At 41.3% G+C, this 16,240-nt stretch overlaps 1 protein-coding gene across 2 annotated transcripts; it reads right to left on the bottom strand.

Moving 5' to 3' along the window:
• Positions 1-6,082: 6,082 nt before the first annotated feature.
• On the bottom strand, positions 6,083-14,174 carry LOC140069925 (uncharacterized). Of its 2 annotated transcripts, XR_011848879.1 has the most exons (3): positions 13,325-14,174; positions 7,178-7,244; positions 6,083-6,233 (listed from the first exon to the last, which is right to left on the bottom strand). XR_011848879.1 is itself a non-coding variant. In XM_072116291.1 (2 exons), exons 1-2 carry the CDS (start codon positions 14,072-14,074, stop codon positions 7,236-7,238), a joined length of 759 nt encoding a protein of 252 aa, XP_071972392.1. In that variant the 5' UTR covers positions 14,075-14,174; the 3' UTR covers positions 7,003-7,235. The 2 variants fall into 2 exon arrangements, 1 of the variants encoding a protein (XP_071972392.1); XM_072116291.1 differs by lacking the exon at positions 6,083-6,233 and having other exon boundaries at positions 7,003-7,244.
• Positions 14,175-16,240: the final 2,066 nt, after the last annotated feature.

Here is a 16,240-nt window from a genome sequence, read left to right as displayed (position 1 = left end):
CTTTGTTTCTATAGTGGAAGTGCAATATATTACGATATTGCAGAAGCAAAGAAGTAAAGACTAGGCAGAAAAATATTAATTTGAAAAAATTACAGTAGTGTAACATTTGTGTTTAATTATGTAACATTCTGTCCTAATTAGTCTGAATACTGCTTCACTACTTTCCTGGCTGTGTTAATTGATTTCCACCACACCTGTCTGTCTCCTGTGAATTCTGCTCTGGGTTTAAGACAGTGAGATGGACAGAATCTCCCTCAATTCATATTTCTCGCCTACTGGTCTTCCTTATCTGGATCTCTGGTCTGTCTGGAACTGGTCTAATCCCATTATGGACAGGGACTCTGACACCTCATATATGATTTGCATCCTATTTCCTCTTTGTTTTCTATAAGTCTTCTTGGAGCTTGTTGGCATTTACCTTGAACTTCTTCTTATTTTCCATTCCTTGACCCTTTGCCTGTTCTTTGAGCATCCATTAGCCAATCGATTCTGTACTGTATTGTCCTCTTGGTTCTGACCTGTGTTTGTTTACTACTCTTCTGTGTTTGTATTGTCTATCCTTCCCGTCCATCTAAACCATTCCCATCCAGCATTATTAGCAGATTTTGTATATAAAATTAGCACAAAGTCTTTTGTTGTTGTTGTTATATTGATTCTTCTAACCCCAAGGGAGTGTCAATGGTGGAGATGGTTTAAGGTGATATTTAAGGCATAATAAACATTTCAACACCTCTCAATACCAGTTTAATGTGATATCTATAGAAGTTGACTTCTTGGATAAACCCTACTTACAAAGGCCCCAAGTCAATAATTAGATGTCCTGGACCACCAGTGATCAGCTGTTGTCTGCAGAGATCTTTATAGCCACCCTTCATGTAGGATTTATGATAAATGAACCACTCCACTTGTTCTCTTTGTTTTGCTCCACAATGTATGCCGCTCTTCTAGTCATTTTCTCTTACCTTGTTGGGTGTGTAATCTATGCCTAGCCTGGAGCTCAGTCTGGGATTGTATGTAATGTCTTCCAAGAGCCAAATGTATTGTGATTAGTGGGAAAATCCATCATCGCACAGAAGTGTAAAGGCAACAGGATGCCGATGCCGAGGTGTGAAGCCTCCAAGCAGATAATCATCTGACAGTCTTGGAGATTATAAGAGATTCCTGCGTGTGCTCTTCAATGATTTATCATCTGCATGGGAATAAAATCCATCATTACTGCTTCTCAGCCTGGAAAATTAAATAGATATTCCTGGATACTGAAAATATAGTTAGGATCAGTAGTAAATTCACACAGAGCAATAGTATTGTATTGACTTTCTCAGAAATTGGTGCATGTTCCTTTGGTCATGGTACTTACTGCCTTGAATGAAACTAATAAACTCTTGAGGATGCAGTGTAAATAAAATGGCAGCCTTATGTCTCTAGACTTCACTAGGGAGAGCATTGAGTTATAAAAGTATGAAGCAATCTCTGGAGCTCCCTCTAGAGGTGGTTTTGGACTGTTAGAACACTGTTATTTAAATCCTTTGTAAATCTTCACATTATCTTTTTTATTATAATTAATGTATTTTATTGTAAAAAAAATTCAATTGGGTATAATGAAAATTTGATTCTGTATTTTAGTGAATACATATCAAGCTTTTCAACCCTGACCTCTCAATTTCCATCTGGTTTATCACCATAACCCTGAGGCAGCATTTCTTATTTCAAAGAAAAAGGAGTTCCAGCTCACCTCCAGCCTCTATGTGCTCCGGAAACGGCACGGACTTTACCTCGTTTGTTGAGGTCAAAATTGCATATAAAAAAACTCTCGACAGTCCAGCCAAATTCCAGGAAAACTTCAAGACTTTATTTAGTCAAATCCATACATCCACAGCATTGTTTCCAATGTTCCCTTCACAATCCAACGCGTTTCGAACGGGTTAACCGTTCTTAGTCATGGTGTATCAGATACACCATGACTAAGAATGGTTAACCCGTTCGAAATTATTGCTCTGATTGACTCTCACATCAACTACTGTAGTTCCCTAATAATCGGTCTTCCACTTACTAAACTTTATCCTCTACAATCTATCCTCAGTGCAGTAGACAGACTACACGGATGCCTCCAGTTTGTGCCGGTCACTGCATTGGTTGCCCGTCTCCTTCCGAATTCAGCTTATAGTAATCATCCTCATCCACAAAGCTCTGCACATTGCGTCATCTCCCTACATAACCCAGAAAAATCCAAGATAATGGCAAGTCACAGAATCAAATAGCAAGAGAATGGTCAAATAAATGTAGCAGAGGTCAGATTCACAAAAGAAATATCAAAAGGGCTGCAGTAACCAACAAAAAGAACTGGGCGAACGTGCAAGAAGTTCCTGGATGCTGCCCCCAGCAGAAGACTGGTTCCATCATCCTTCACTCAGATCACAGTTGATACTAACACACAGGATCTGATGACACCAGAGAAATACACACCGAGCTTAGCGATTGGAACGGACTCTAAAAGGCAGCTATCAATCAATGCTCCAAGCCAATCAGCCCTGGAATGACTACAAGCTCAGAAGCCAAAACCTGATACCTTTCAGAACACTGCAGTAGCAATTCAGCGAGTCCTGACAATACCAGGATACAGGCTACAATGGACTTTTTATATAAGATGGCAGCTAATGACTAATTCATAAAGCAGGATTATTTATTTTTTAATTTATTTAATTAATTTATTCTGATCCTCTATAAAGAATGGCTTGACCATTCTACAAGCTCTAATACCTCCTGTGTCAACCCCTTCCAGCAGTGCAGAATATGGTGGCACTGTATAAATTTAGTATTTACCCATATTTTAATATGCAGAGTTCAATAAAAAAATAAATAAAATTACAAATTTGTGCATAGCTTTATGTCTAGGTTGGATCAGGAAAGTTCTGTATAAAGTAAACAAAGGTTTCACTGTTATAAAGATTTATTTTAGGAATATAAAAAAAAGTTGGCCAACCTCAGCAGGTTCAGCCACAACCATCTGATATTCGATATTCGGCCTCCGTAATTTTGCCCAGATTGCACATGTTGGGGAAGATAAGGTGGGAATTCAATAACTCAAAAAAAATGATTAAAGAAAAAAAGATTAAAGTGATACATTTTGTCATCTGGTTTTAATGGAGACACTTTCCCTTTTAATTACTGCATTTACCCTTCATTAAAATGTAATCCCGTTCTCACATTCCTGCAATTAGTTATAACTATTTTTGTACTCCTGGAAAAAAAAAAAGTTCAAAAACTTAGTCACCAAACTGACCTTTCCCAATAGATAAACTAAATTGGATAAAACTAATTGGACGCACATTTTAATCATTGAACGTAGAAACATTTAGGAACCACAACAACTCAGCAGGGTCATGCGGTGCAGCGACGCATAGTACATAAAACTTGCCAACGCTCTGCTAACTCAATAACCTCAAGTCTCCTCTGACGTTAACATCAGCACAAAAGCGGTGTAAGGCACAATGCCACCACTGGGTTTTGGAGCAGTAGAAACCAGCTCTATGACAAAGCCCTCTTCTCTCACTGCCTGTCTCATGGTCAAGTCTGGATTGGGCACAGCCGGTATCATAGCACTATCAATGCCCAAGACATTTTTGATAATAGGGAAAGATATTTTTTTGCTTCCAGTATTAATGTGACTCAGTGCTCAAAGTAAGGTGCATAAAGGTTTGTTTGGGCATTTGATGTTGGAGAAATCCACTGGTTGAATGAAACTGTGACCTCCGGAGCATTACTCCTTTAGGATGAACTTGAACTTAGATTAAGAGCCATGACCTCTTATCCAACATCAGAAACACCAGATAAAATGAATCTCAATCATCACCTAAGAAATAGAGCCTAGAAGCCTCCAACTTGGGTCATCTACTTCCATTTTTCATTATTAAGGCCGTTCACTGTGTGGGTCCAATTATGTTTCATATTTATTGTATAGATTGTTACGGATTCAGCAATACCAAATATATGTGTTTAATATTTAATAGTTTATTGGGTATTTCTATGCGGTTAAACAGCTTTTATAAGTTATATTACCCTGCTGTAGTCTCAATGACTGATAAGGAGCTGATATGTTGACTTAACGCTTTAGAGACAGTTCCCAGATAGTATGATGTTCAATCCGAGCTGAATCGTTATGTAAAGTATTCTCTAGGTATGTAAAGTGTTAATTTTTAGCCTCCTCTCCTAATCTCTTTGCTGTGTAGAGACTTGAGAAGACTTTTAGACACAGTGCTCACTACAGGGGAAGAAAGGAGCAAAGAAAATGGCACATAAAGTATATTACAAAATGTACTATTATCACCTGTTCTATTCATTCATGAAATAAAATTTTTTTAAAAAGTTTCAAAAGGTTTGTGATGCTATTCTGTAATGTTATTACATACAGCATTGTAGAAGAGCAGGTTTCATTGGTGGGTGAAGAAGTGAAGTTTAGGTTTGGGTCAAAGATGGCGGATCCCACACTTAATTTTTAGAGTCTATTGGTTGATTATCAGTTTTCCTAAGAATTTTAAATACTTAAAGAAACACTCTAATAAAATGCTTGGCTAATGTGTGAACTGAAATAAGAATTGTCTCTCAATGTTTCCAATTGAAAACAATGAAGGACAGATTTGAGAAGTCCTTATTTTGACCCATTTTGTGTGCCGGAATGAGAATACAAAAATTCTGAATAAACATACCCTTACTTATATGGTAGATGGGCTTTTGGCCTGAGGTCTGACTTCTACCCCTCATAATAAACATCTGACCCAGAAATTAAATAATACCACAAGACATTGTATATCTTGAGTCATCTTAACAAGGCAGAATCCATACTATAGATTTATTGGATAGTTCAATGCAAACCAAGGTCAGAGATCTATCAGTCTGCGAGGTCTTCTCGGACTTCTATGTTTTATGTTTTTCATGCTTCTAATAACTCATTACATATTTGTAGACACACAGCCGCTACATCGCCCTGGAGATCATATCGTATCCCATCCTGTCATCACTCATGATTTGTGGCTCCTTGGTCATAGAACAAGCGACACACTGTGACAGAACACCCTTCAGGGCAGACAAGGGGAGAAAGATAACAGATAGCAGGACTCATAAATACTAATAATCACCCAACATTTTCAGAGAGAAATCTTGTGTCTTAGCTGGATGGTTAGAGATGGACACTTATAGACTACTGTGGGTCATCTATGTACATGACCAAGGTCTTCGGCACGATCAGAATACTATAAGATTTATATACAAACACAGAAGTGCAAAATTTTACTCTTATAATTGTTACATATTGTCATATGGTATATATTAATTCAGTGGTCCCCAATTTTTTAATAACCATGAAAAAATTGCATGTCTGTACTTAACCTCCTTTCATGCACCTACCCCCCTTTATAATTCCCTGTTACCTTCAGCTGTTCCCTTATAATGCCGCTATCATGCAGCTGCCCCCTTACTACCGCCCACTTTCCTGCCACCACCATTATAGTGCCCTCTTTCTGATGCCCCCTCCTTATAATGCCTGCTTTTTTCAGACACCCTAATAATGTCCCTTTTTCTATAGCAACCCTCCTTAAAGAAAAAAAAAACTACTAAATCAAGTCTAATAAACCAGGGACACTCACTCTTAGATTCAGGCACCGTGACTGTGGTCATCCTCTTCCTTGGTTCTACAATCAACTTATAAAATTATGCTATTGAGCCTATCATCTGCTTTAGTGATGGATTAGTTGCTGGGGGCGGCGTACATAACCTTTATATGCTGCCCAGTTCCATTAGAGGTTGCTGTTTTCACTATTGCTTTGCTATTCTGTATATCCGACCTCAGCTACCTTTATTCGACCATTATCTTGTTATACGATTCTGGGCCTCACTGCCATCTTGGATTTGATCAGGTTCTCTCTTACATTTTTGTCCATCTACTATCTGTTGTTTGCCCCTCTGTGTCTTGTCTCTCCTGGTGTGACCCCGCTTTCCCTGACTTAAACTTATGTTTGTTTATTGGCTTGACATTTTCCTGTGTCCTTGTGTGAACACTAGGAAAAGAAAACGTAGCACACATCCTGTTTTAATTTTTATGCTTTCATTTTTTATTTCTTATGCATTTGTTTAGTATTTGTAGCTCCACCAAAAACGGTTTTACAAAAGTCATATGATGTGATAACAGATCATAGGTTATTTCGACGTTTCGGTCTCAAACGACCTTTGTCAAGCGTGATCTAAAATTAATACAAAAGTAGAGCAAAGTAAACGTAGAGCACAATAAACATCCTCAAAATCATAGTCTATTGCTAATGATAATAACATAATGGATCTAATTGACAAGTATATTGTGAATAATTCTAAGTTGAAGTCAGAACTCTAAAGAGAAATATGTTCAAAGAAGTCTATAAGGTATCTAAGTAGAATGTGAAGTGGAAAGTTGTTCCTGGTATACTGAGAGGTGGTGTTTGAGGAGGCAAGGTATGGGTGAACAAGCAGAAGATGAGGTAAGTGAAATACAAGTATGTCATGATGCTTACCTGGGTTGAAAACTGTATGGGCTCAGGTGGAGAGAGGGGCTTGTGCCTCTGGGTGGCGTGCTAATAAGCACGCTCCGTGCATGGCCGAGCCAGTGAGCGGTCGCGTCGCCGCGAAACCGGAAGTCCGGTCCGGGAGACCGGAAGTCGGGTCCGAGGTGCGCGAGTCGCTCCAATGCGCCCGCGCGCCTCGAGCGCGCCCCACGCCCCGAGGCATCGGGTCTCCATGGTAACGCGCCGCGAGGCGCGCACTCGCAGTGTAGGAGCCGCGATCCCCACCTCCCCATAAGGGGATGTTTTGTGGGGATCTGACTCCTTACCGGCCCGGCCATGCTTATGATAGATACAGATAACAGTGTATATTGAGAAATATGGTTGTGTGAAAGGTGGCTTAGATGTTGGGATATGGTTGTGTAAAAAATATGGTTGTTGGGATATGGTTGTGTGAAGGGTGGTTAAAATATTGGGATAAGATGGAATGACAATATACGTAGTGTGATGGACTATGGTATATGTGTAGCTAGAGTAATAAATATAAATGATGGAAAAAGAAGTATAGAAATACAGTAATAAAGAAAGATCATGTATAGGAAAAACAAGAGATGATGTTCATGAGCATTACTCTTATGTATGTATACAATTACCATATACCACGAGTCTATGTGTAGAAGTCGGTCCCAATGACCATATCCACGCTACAATCTATTTTTTCTGAAAGGCAAAAATAAAGCGAGTTAGAGATAAATCTAGACAGTCAAATGTACATAATACAGGGCATTAATCAAGAGAATATTCTATCATAGGCACGATTTAGTCCCTTTGGCTCAATTGTTTGGAGGGTATGTATCCACAGTGTCGGACTGGCCCACCGGAGGACCGGTGGATCCTCCGGTGGGCCCTTGATACCTCTGCCGTGGCAGGGGCCGCCATCCCCATCGGGGGGGCCAGCCAGCAAGCTCGCGCTGGCCCACAATGGGCCCCCGATATCTCCGCTGCGGCAGGGGCCTCCATCCCCTGTTGAGGCCCCTGCCAGGGAGTAACAGCAGTGGTACTCGATGCGGCCATAAGCGGCCACTCGAGTACCACCTTTGATGTAATGCGCGACCATTGCTGTGCCTGCGCGACGCGGCCTCTTCTTTTACCCGGCCCGCGTCGCACTATGACCTCCGATGCGCGGCAGCGTGATGATGCAATCACGCTGCCGCGCGCCTTGTTCTTGACAGTTCCTCTGCCGCAGGGAGAAGATTCGCGGAGGACGCGGGAGCGCTGCGACAGGTAAGTGAATTTAATTACCGTATTTTCATCTACTAAACTAAATATATTATAGGGGGCCACAGTAGTTAGGGAAACGTATAATAAGGGACTCCAAGGGGCCACTAGAAAACTAAATACATTAATGGGACTGGTTATATAATTAATGGCCACTAGAGGAAATATACAGTATAGTAAGGGGGCACAATATGTAGTAAGGGGGGGGGGGTTATTTTACATAAATACAGGATAGGAGTAGTAGTACTGTGCTGTGCCCATATATATAGGATAGGAGTGGTAGTACTGTGCTGTGCTCATATATACAGGATAGGAGTAGTAGTACTGTGCTGTGCCCATATATACAGGATAGGAGTAGTAGTGCTGTGCTGTGCCCATATATACAGGATAGGAGTAGTAGTACTGTGCTGTGCCCATATATACAGGATAGGAGTAGTAGTACTGTGCTGTGCTCATATATACAGGATAGGACTAGTAGTACTGTGCTGTGTCCATATATACAGGATAGGAGTAGTAGTACTGTGCTGTGCCCATATATACAGGATAGGAGTAGTAGTACTGTGCTGTGCCCATATATACAGGATAGGAGTAGTAGTACTGTGCTGTGCCCACATATACAGGATAGGAGTAGTAGTACTGTGCTGTGCCCACATATACAGGATAGGAGCAGTAGTACTGTGCCCATATATACAGGATAGGAGTAGTAGTACTGTGCTGTGCCCATATATACAGGATAGGAGCAGTAGTACTGTGCTGTGCCCATATATACAGGATAAGAGTAGTAGTACTGTGCCCATATATACAGGATAGGAGCAGTAGTACTGTGCTGTGCCCATATATACAGGATAGGAGTAGTAGTACTGTGATGTGCCCATATATACAGGATAGGAGTAGTAGTACTGTGATGTGCCCATATATACAGGATAGGAGTAGTAGTACTGTGCTGTGTCCATACATACAGGATAGGAGTAGTAGTACTGTGCTGTGCCCATATATACAGGATAGGAGCAGTAGTTCTGTGCTTTGCCCATATATATACATGATAGGAGTAGTAGTACTGTGATATGCCCATATATACAGGATAGGAGTAGTAGTACTGTGATGTGCCCATATATACAGGATAGGAGTAGTAGTACTGTGCTGTGTCCATACATACAGGATAGGAGTAGTAGTACTGTGCTGTGCCCATATATACAGGATAGGAGTAGTAGTACTGTGCTGTGTCCATACATACAGGATAGGAGTAGTAGTACTGTGCCAATATATACAAAATAGAAATAGTAGTTACTGTGCTGTGCCCATATATACAGGATAGGAGTAGTAGTACTGTGCTGTGCCCATATATACAGGATAGGAGTAGTAGTACTGTGATGTGCTCATATATACATGGTAGGAGTAGTTGTGCTGTGTTCATATATACAGGATAGGATTAGTAGTACTGTGCTGTGTCCTTATATACAGGATAGGAGAAGTAGTACTGTGCTGTGCCCATATATTCAGGATAGGAGTAGTAGTACGGTGCTGTACCAATATATACACGATAGGAGTAGTAGTACTGTGCTGTGCCCATATATACAGTATAGGAGTAGTAGTACGGTGCTGTGCCCATATATTCAGGATAGGAGTAGTAGTACGGTGCTGTGCCCATATATACAGGATAGGAGTAGTAGTACTGTGCTGTGCCCATATATTCAGGATAAGAGTAGTAGTACTGTACCCATATATACAGGATAGGAGTAGTAGTACTGTACCCATATATACAGGATAGGAGTAGTAGTACTGTGCTGTGCCCATATATACAGGATAGGAGTAGTAGTACTGTACCCATATATACAGGATAGGAGTAGTAGTACTGTACTGTGCCCATATATTCAGGATAGGAGTAGTAGTACGGTGCTGTGCCCATATATTCAGGATAGGAGTAGTAGTACGGTGCTGTGCCCATATATTCAGGATAGGAGTAGTAGTACGGTGCTGTGCCCATATATACAGGATAGGAGTAGTAGTACTGTGCAGTGCCCATATATACAGGATAGGAGTAGTAGTACTGTGCTGTGCCCATATATACAGGATAGGAGTAGTAGTACTGTACTGTGCCCATATATTCAGGATAGGAGTAGTAGTACGGTGCTGTGCCCATATATTCAGGATAGGAGTAGTAGTACTGTACCCATATATACAGGATAGGAGTAGTAGTACTGTACCCATATATACAGGATAGGAGTAGTAGTACTGTGCTGTGCCCATATATACAGGATAGGAGTAGTAGTACTGTACCCATATATACAGGATAGGAGTAGTAGTACTGTACTGTGCCCATATATTCAGGATAGGAGTAGTAGTACGGTGCTGTGCCCATATATTCAGGATAGGAGTAGTAGTACGGTGCTGTGCCCATATATACAGGATAGGAGTAGTAGTACTGTGCAGTGCCCATATATACAGGATAGGAGTAGTAGTACGGTGCTGTGCCCATATATTCAGGATAGGAGTAGTAGTACTGTTCCCATATATACAGGATAGGAGTAGTAGTACTGTACTGTGCCCATATATTCAGGATAGGAGTAGTAGTACGGTGCTGTGCCCATATATTCAGGATAGGAGTAGTAGTACGGTGCTGTACCAATATATACACGTTCGGAGTAGTAGTACTGGCCATATATTTGTGGAATAGGAGTATTTATTAGGACTTTTATATAAAATATTTGATAAGAGGGGCACTAAATATAAGAATAATAATTAATAAAATATAATTAATAAGTAGGAGCACTGTAAGACTGTATAAATGAAAAGATTAATCGGAAATGATATATTATGAAAGGGAATTATGTCGGAGGCACAGTGTGGTCAGTTGTGTTGTGAGTGGTAAATATTATTTAGGAGCACAGAGTGGGACAGTGTTATCCAGGTGACATTGTGCTGTAGTGACGGTGATATTTTTAGTTCCACAGTGTGGAGATATGCCACACACAGATGAAGATATCTGGTGGAAAATTCACCATTGATAAGAAAAATAAAAAGGGAGAAGTCGTCCTGCAATTCAGTACCCAAAGGAGAAGACGTGTGACATGTGAGGTACTGAATCCCACTTCTGAGTCTGGTAACTGTAATTACTGACTATTTTTCTGTGGTGCAGAGAACATATGAAGGTGAAGGGTTATAGTTAAGTTATTCTTATTGGTAAGTTAGTGCTAAGCATAATGCAGCCACTGTGAACTCCTGTTAAATAACGAATATTTCTAGGCAGCCGTATGGTGGGCCCCCAGAATCAATTTCTCTGGTGGGCCCCAGGCGCCCCAGTCCGACCCTGTGTATCCAGTAGGCTTCTCTCTGGCGTAGTAGTGCTACACGATTGCCTCCTCTTCTTGGCATGTCGATTTGTTCGATTACCTGAAATCTCAGTTGTGATGGGTGGTGATGATGAGAGTTGAAATGCGCTGGTACGGGGAGTAGGTTCTGGTTTGTACGGATGGTAGATTTGTGTTTACTTATTCTGTCCTTTATTGGGGTGGTAGTTTCGCCCACATATCCTAATCCACATGGACACTTCAATAAATACACCACAAACTGAGAATTGCATGTGTGGTAACCCTTTATCGGGTACCGATGTCCAGTTCTGGGGTGACTGAAATATTCACCCTTGATTACTGAAGAGCATTGGTTACAGTCCAAGCATGGGAAGGTACCTTTCCTGGGGGTTGCTAGAAAGATCTGTTTTGACATTCTAGAAAAACTACCAATGTCCGCTCTTACTAAAGAGTCTTTTAAGTTCTTTGTGCGTTTGTAGCACATTAGGGGAGGTTCCTGAAATTCTTGAATGTCAGGGTATGCTCTTTGTAACAGGGGCCAATGCTTATTTACAGTTCTCGTAAGTAGGGGTGATAGTGAGTGATACTGATGTATCAGTGGTATGCGTTTGGAGTTTTTTTTAGGTAGTGGTTGTGTCTCTGTCATGCTTCTAGTTTGTGTTTCGTGTAAGAGTTTGGAGGGATATCCTCTCTGGGAAAATTTTTTTACCATATCGTCCATTCTCTCAATCTTTTTAGTTGGTTCCGTTACTATCCTATTGAGTCTATTGAATTGAGATGTCGGTAAGGATTTTTTTGTACTCGGGGCATGTGAGCTTTGGTAATGGAGGAGTGTGTTGCGATCAGTTGGTTTAATGTACAAATCCACTTGAATCTGGCCCTCCTTATTTTGCATGATCAAAGTGTCTAGAAAGTTCATTTGTGCGTTGTCATGATGTATCGTGAACTGCAATTCCGGGGTGATTGAGTTGAGATATATGTGGAATTGTAAAAGGGTGTCCAGGGGGCCCACCCATACGCAAAATATGTCGTCTATATAACGGCGCCAGTAGATAGAGTGTTGTTTAAAGATGGGGTTGTTGTACAGGTTTTTTTCTTCAAAATATGCCATATAGGCGTTTGCGTATGGGGGGGCCATGTTGGACCCCATTGCTGTTCCTTGTAATTGGAGGTAATATTGGTCCCCAAATAGAAAAAAGTTGTTGTGTAGGACGATATGTAGTAGTTCTATTAAGAATCTCCTGTCTAGTTCCGCAATCTGATTTTGTTTGAGTAAATGTTCCACTGCCATCAGACCTTTGTCGTGTTTGATGGACGTATATAAACTACATACGTCCCACGTCACTAAAATAGCATCTCTGGGTAGGGGAGAGAGGGCTTTGATGGAATCAAGAAATTCTGATGTATCCAATAGGAAGGCTGGAGTGGTTTTAATCATGGGTGTTAAGATTTTCTCTAAGAATACCGCCAGGGGGGAGAGTATAGAGTCCGTTGAGGCCACTATGGGTCTACCCGGGGAATTCTCTAACCTCTTATGAATTTTTGGAAGTGTATAAAACACTGGTGTGATTGGGTGATGGTTAATTAAATAGTCAGCGGTCTTAGAATCTATTGTCTCTGATCTTAGGTATTTTTCGATGGTGTTTCTCAGTAATTCCCTGATCTTAGGGGTGGGATCTTGGTGTAATGGTCTGTATGTGGTGAGGTCTGATAGTTGTGAGTTGATCTCCTTTATGTAGTCTGTCTTGTTCATTACTACTATAGCTCCCCCCTTATCTGCTGGTTTGATTATTAGGTCTTTCGCCTCCTTTAATGTATTAACCGCTTGTCTCTCTTCTCTTGTGAGGTTGGATCGATATTTAAATTTGTTCTTGTTGACCCCCTCTATTAGATCATGTACCTCCCTGGTAACTAGGGAGATATAGGTTTCTACTGGGTGATGGTTAGTGGGAGGATTGTACCTACTCTTTTTCTTAAGGCCTAGTTTATCTATTGAGAGGTTCGGTGTAGTGGTGGTTGCGATAATTTGAGTTGGAGGAGAGTCTGAAAAGTGGGCCTTAAGCCTAATGTGTCTAAAAAAGCGGTGTAGATCATCTTCAAGTGTAAACGTGTCTAACGGGTTAGTAGGACAGAAGGATAGCCCTTTACTTAACACTGTCATTTCGGTTGGTGTTAGTAATTGAGAAGAAATGTTAATTACTTGGTTCGACTCACCTGTGAGCGAGTTTGTAGGTGTGGGGGAGGTATTTTGGGTCTTGCCCCCTCGTCTCGTTGGTCGTCTTTTTCTGGTTGAACGGGTGGGCGAGGATAAGGGCTCCTGTGTTGTCTGCGTAAAAAAAAATGACTATTTCTTGAATCTGTGGATCTTTCTCCGCTTGATGACGAAGATCTACGATATGTTCTTCGTTGAAATCTTTGACTTTGGAAATTTGGGTCTTGCCACTTATAGACGCGTTTTTGTTGGTAATCCTCTGTGTCCCTCAGGAACTTTTGTCTCTTCTTATTTTCTGTATCTAATCGAAACTCTGAAATGGTTCTATCGACCTTTTCTCTAAGTTTGGACCATTCCTCTGGAGATAAGCTTGTACTGAGTTGTTGTTCGATTGATTTCAAGTTGGTTGATGATTCCGCTATCTTTTTCTGTAGGGTCTCGACCGTCAACAGGATAAGGTCAAATGAACACTTGTTTAGTATGTTTTCAAATTTTTTACAAAATTCTGGGTCATCTTTGAAAAGTGTAGGGTAGAGGTGGCTGCGAAGCCCTCTCGGTATACGTTCCACTTTGTAATATTCTGTTAAAGTGGCACAATGAAGTTTCAAGGAAGTGAATTTTCGATATTCCTTCTCGAACTCTCTTGTTTTGAGTTCTGTACTGGGTATTTGGAGGAACTGGCTAGTCAGAGTTACTTGGTCAATAATCTGGCTCGCCACCTCCTCTGTATAGAAAAAAGTATTGGTAGACATCTGTCCACAGGGTGCTGGTTCCGGGTGAGAAAATACAGTCCAGAAAACAGGGGTACCGCACTCCTGAAAAAATGTGTGGGTGGTGCTTACGTCGGGTCCTCAGTCCCGATATGCAGGAAAAGAAAATGTAGCACACATCCTGTTTTAATTTTTATGCTTTCATTTTTTATTTCTTATGCATTTGTTTAGTATTTGTAGCTCCACCAAAAACGGTTTTACAAAAGTCATATGATGTGATAACAGATCATAGGTTATTTCGACGTTTCGGTCTCAAACGACCTTTGTCAAGCGTGATCTAAAATTAATACAAAAGTAGAGCAAAGTAAACGTAGAGCACAATAAACATCCTCAAAATCATAGTCTATTGCTAATGATAATAACATAATGGATCTAATTGACAAGTATATTGTGAATAATTCTAAGTTGAAGTCAGAAATCTAAAGAGAAATATGTTCAAAGAAGTCTATAAGGTATCTAAGTAGAATGTGAAGTGGAAAGTTGTTCCTGGTATACTGAGAGGTGGTGTTTGAGGAGGCAAGGTATGGGTGAACAAGCAGAAGATGAGGTAAGTGAAATACAAGTATGTCATGATGCTTACCTGGGTTGAAAACTGTATGGGCTCAGGTGGAGAGAGGGGCTTGTGCCTCTGGGTGGCGTGCTAATAAGCACGCTCCGTGCATGGCCGAGCCAGTGAGCGGTCGCGTCGCCGCGAAACCGGAAGTCCGGTCCGGACTCTTTAGTAAGAGCGGACATTGGTAGTTTTTCTAGAATGTCAAAACAGACCTTTCTAGCAACCCCCAGGAAAGGTACCTTCCCATGCTTGGACTGTAACCAATGCTCTTCAGTAATCAAGGGTGAATATTTCAGTCACCCCAGAACTGGACATCGGTACCCGATAAAGGGTTACCACACATGCAATTCTCAGTTTGTGGTGTATTTATTGAAGTGTCCATGTGGATTAGGATATGTGGGCGAAACTACCACCCCAATAAAGGACAGAATAAGTAAACACAAATCTACCATCCGTACAAACCAGAACCTACTCCCCGTACCAGCGCATTTCAACTCTCATCATCACCACCCATCACAACTGAGATTTCAGGTAATCGAACAAATCGACATGCCAAGAAGAGGAGGCAATCGTGTAGCACTACTACGCCAGAGAGAAGCCTACTGGATACATACCCTCCAAACAATTGAGCCAAAGGGACTAAATCGTGCCTATGATAGAATATTCTCTTGATTAATGCCCTGTATTATGTACATTTGACTGTCTAGATTTATCTCTAACTCGCTTTATTTTTGCCTTTCAGAAAAAATAGATTGTAGCGTGGATATGGTCATTGGGACCGACTTCTACACATAGACTCGTGGTATATGGTAATTGTATACATACATAAGAGTAATGCTCATGAACATCATCTCTTGTTTTTCCTATACATGATCTTTCTTTATTACTGTATTTCTATACTTCTTTTTCCATCATTTATATTTATTACTCTAGCTACACATATACCATAGTCCATCACACTACGTATATTGTCATTCCATCTTATCCCAATATTTTAACCACCCTTCACACAACCATATCCCAACAACCATATTTTTTACACAACCATATCCCAACATCTAAGCCACCTTTCACACAACCATATTTCTCAATATACACTGTTATCTGTATCTATCATAAGCATGGCCGGGCCGGTAAGGAGTCAGATCCCCACAAAACATCCCCTTATGGGGAGGTGGGGATCGCGGCTCCTACACTGCGAGTGCGCGCCTCGCGGCGCGTTACCATGGAGACCCGATGCCTCGGGGCGTGGGGCGCGCTCGAGGCGCGCGGGCGCATTGGAGCGACTCGCGCACCTCGGACCCGACTTCCGGTCTCCCGGACCGGACTTCCGGTTTCGCGGCGACGCGACCGCTCACTGGCTCGGCCATGCACGGAGCGTGCTTATTAGCACGCCACCCAGAGGCACAAGCCCCTCTCTCCACCTGAGCCCATACAGTTTTCAACCCAGGTAAGCATCATGACATACTTGTATTTCACTTACCTCATCTTCTGCTTGTTCACCCATACCTTGCCTCCTCAAACACCACCTCTCAGTATACCAGGAACAACTTTCCACTTCACATTCTACTTAGATACCTTATAGACTTCTTTGA

The sequence above is a fragment of the Engystomops pustulosus genome, chromosome 1 (assembly GCF_040894005.1).
Source record: "Engystomops pustulosus chromosome 1, aEngPut4.maternal, whole genome shotgun sequence".
NCBI classification, from domain to species: Eukaryota; Metazoa; Chordata; class Amphibia; order Anura; family Leptodactylidae; genus Engystomops; species Engystomops pustulosus.
Note: the sequence above shows the minus strand (reverse complement) of the source record. Positions and strands in the feature narration are given on the sequence as shown.

What these genes read in the sequence shown, in the direction of transcription:
- LOC140069925 (XM_072116291.1), bottom strand. Translation starts at nt 14,074, where the DNA reads ATGTCTACCAATACTTTTTTCTATACAGAGGAGGTGGCGAGCCAGATT.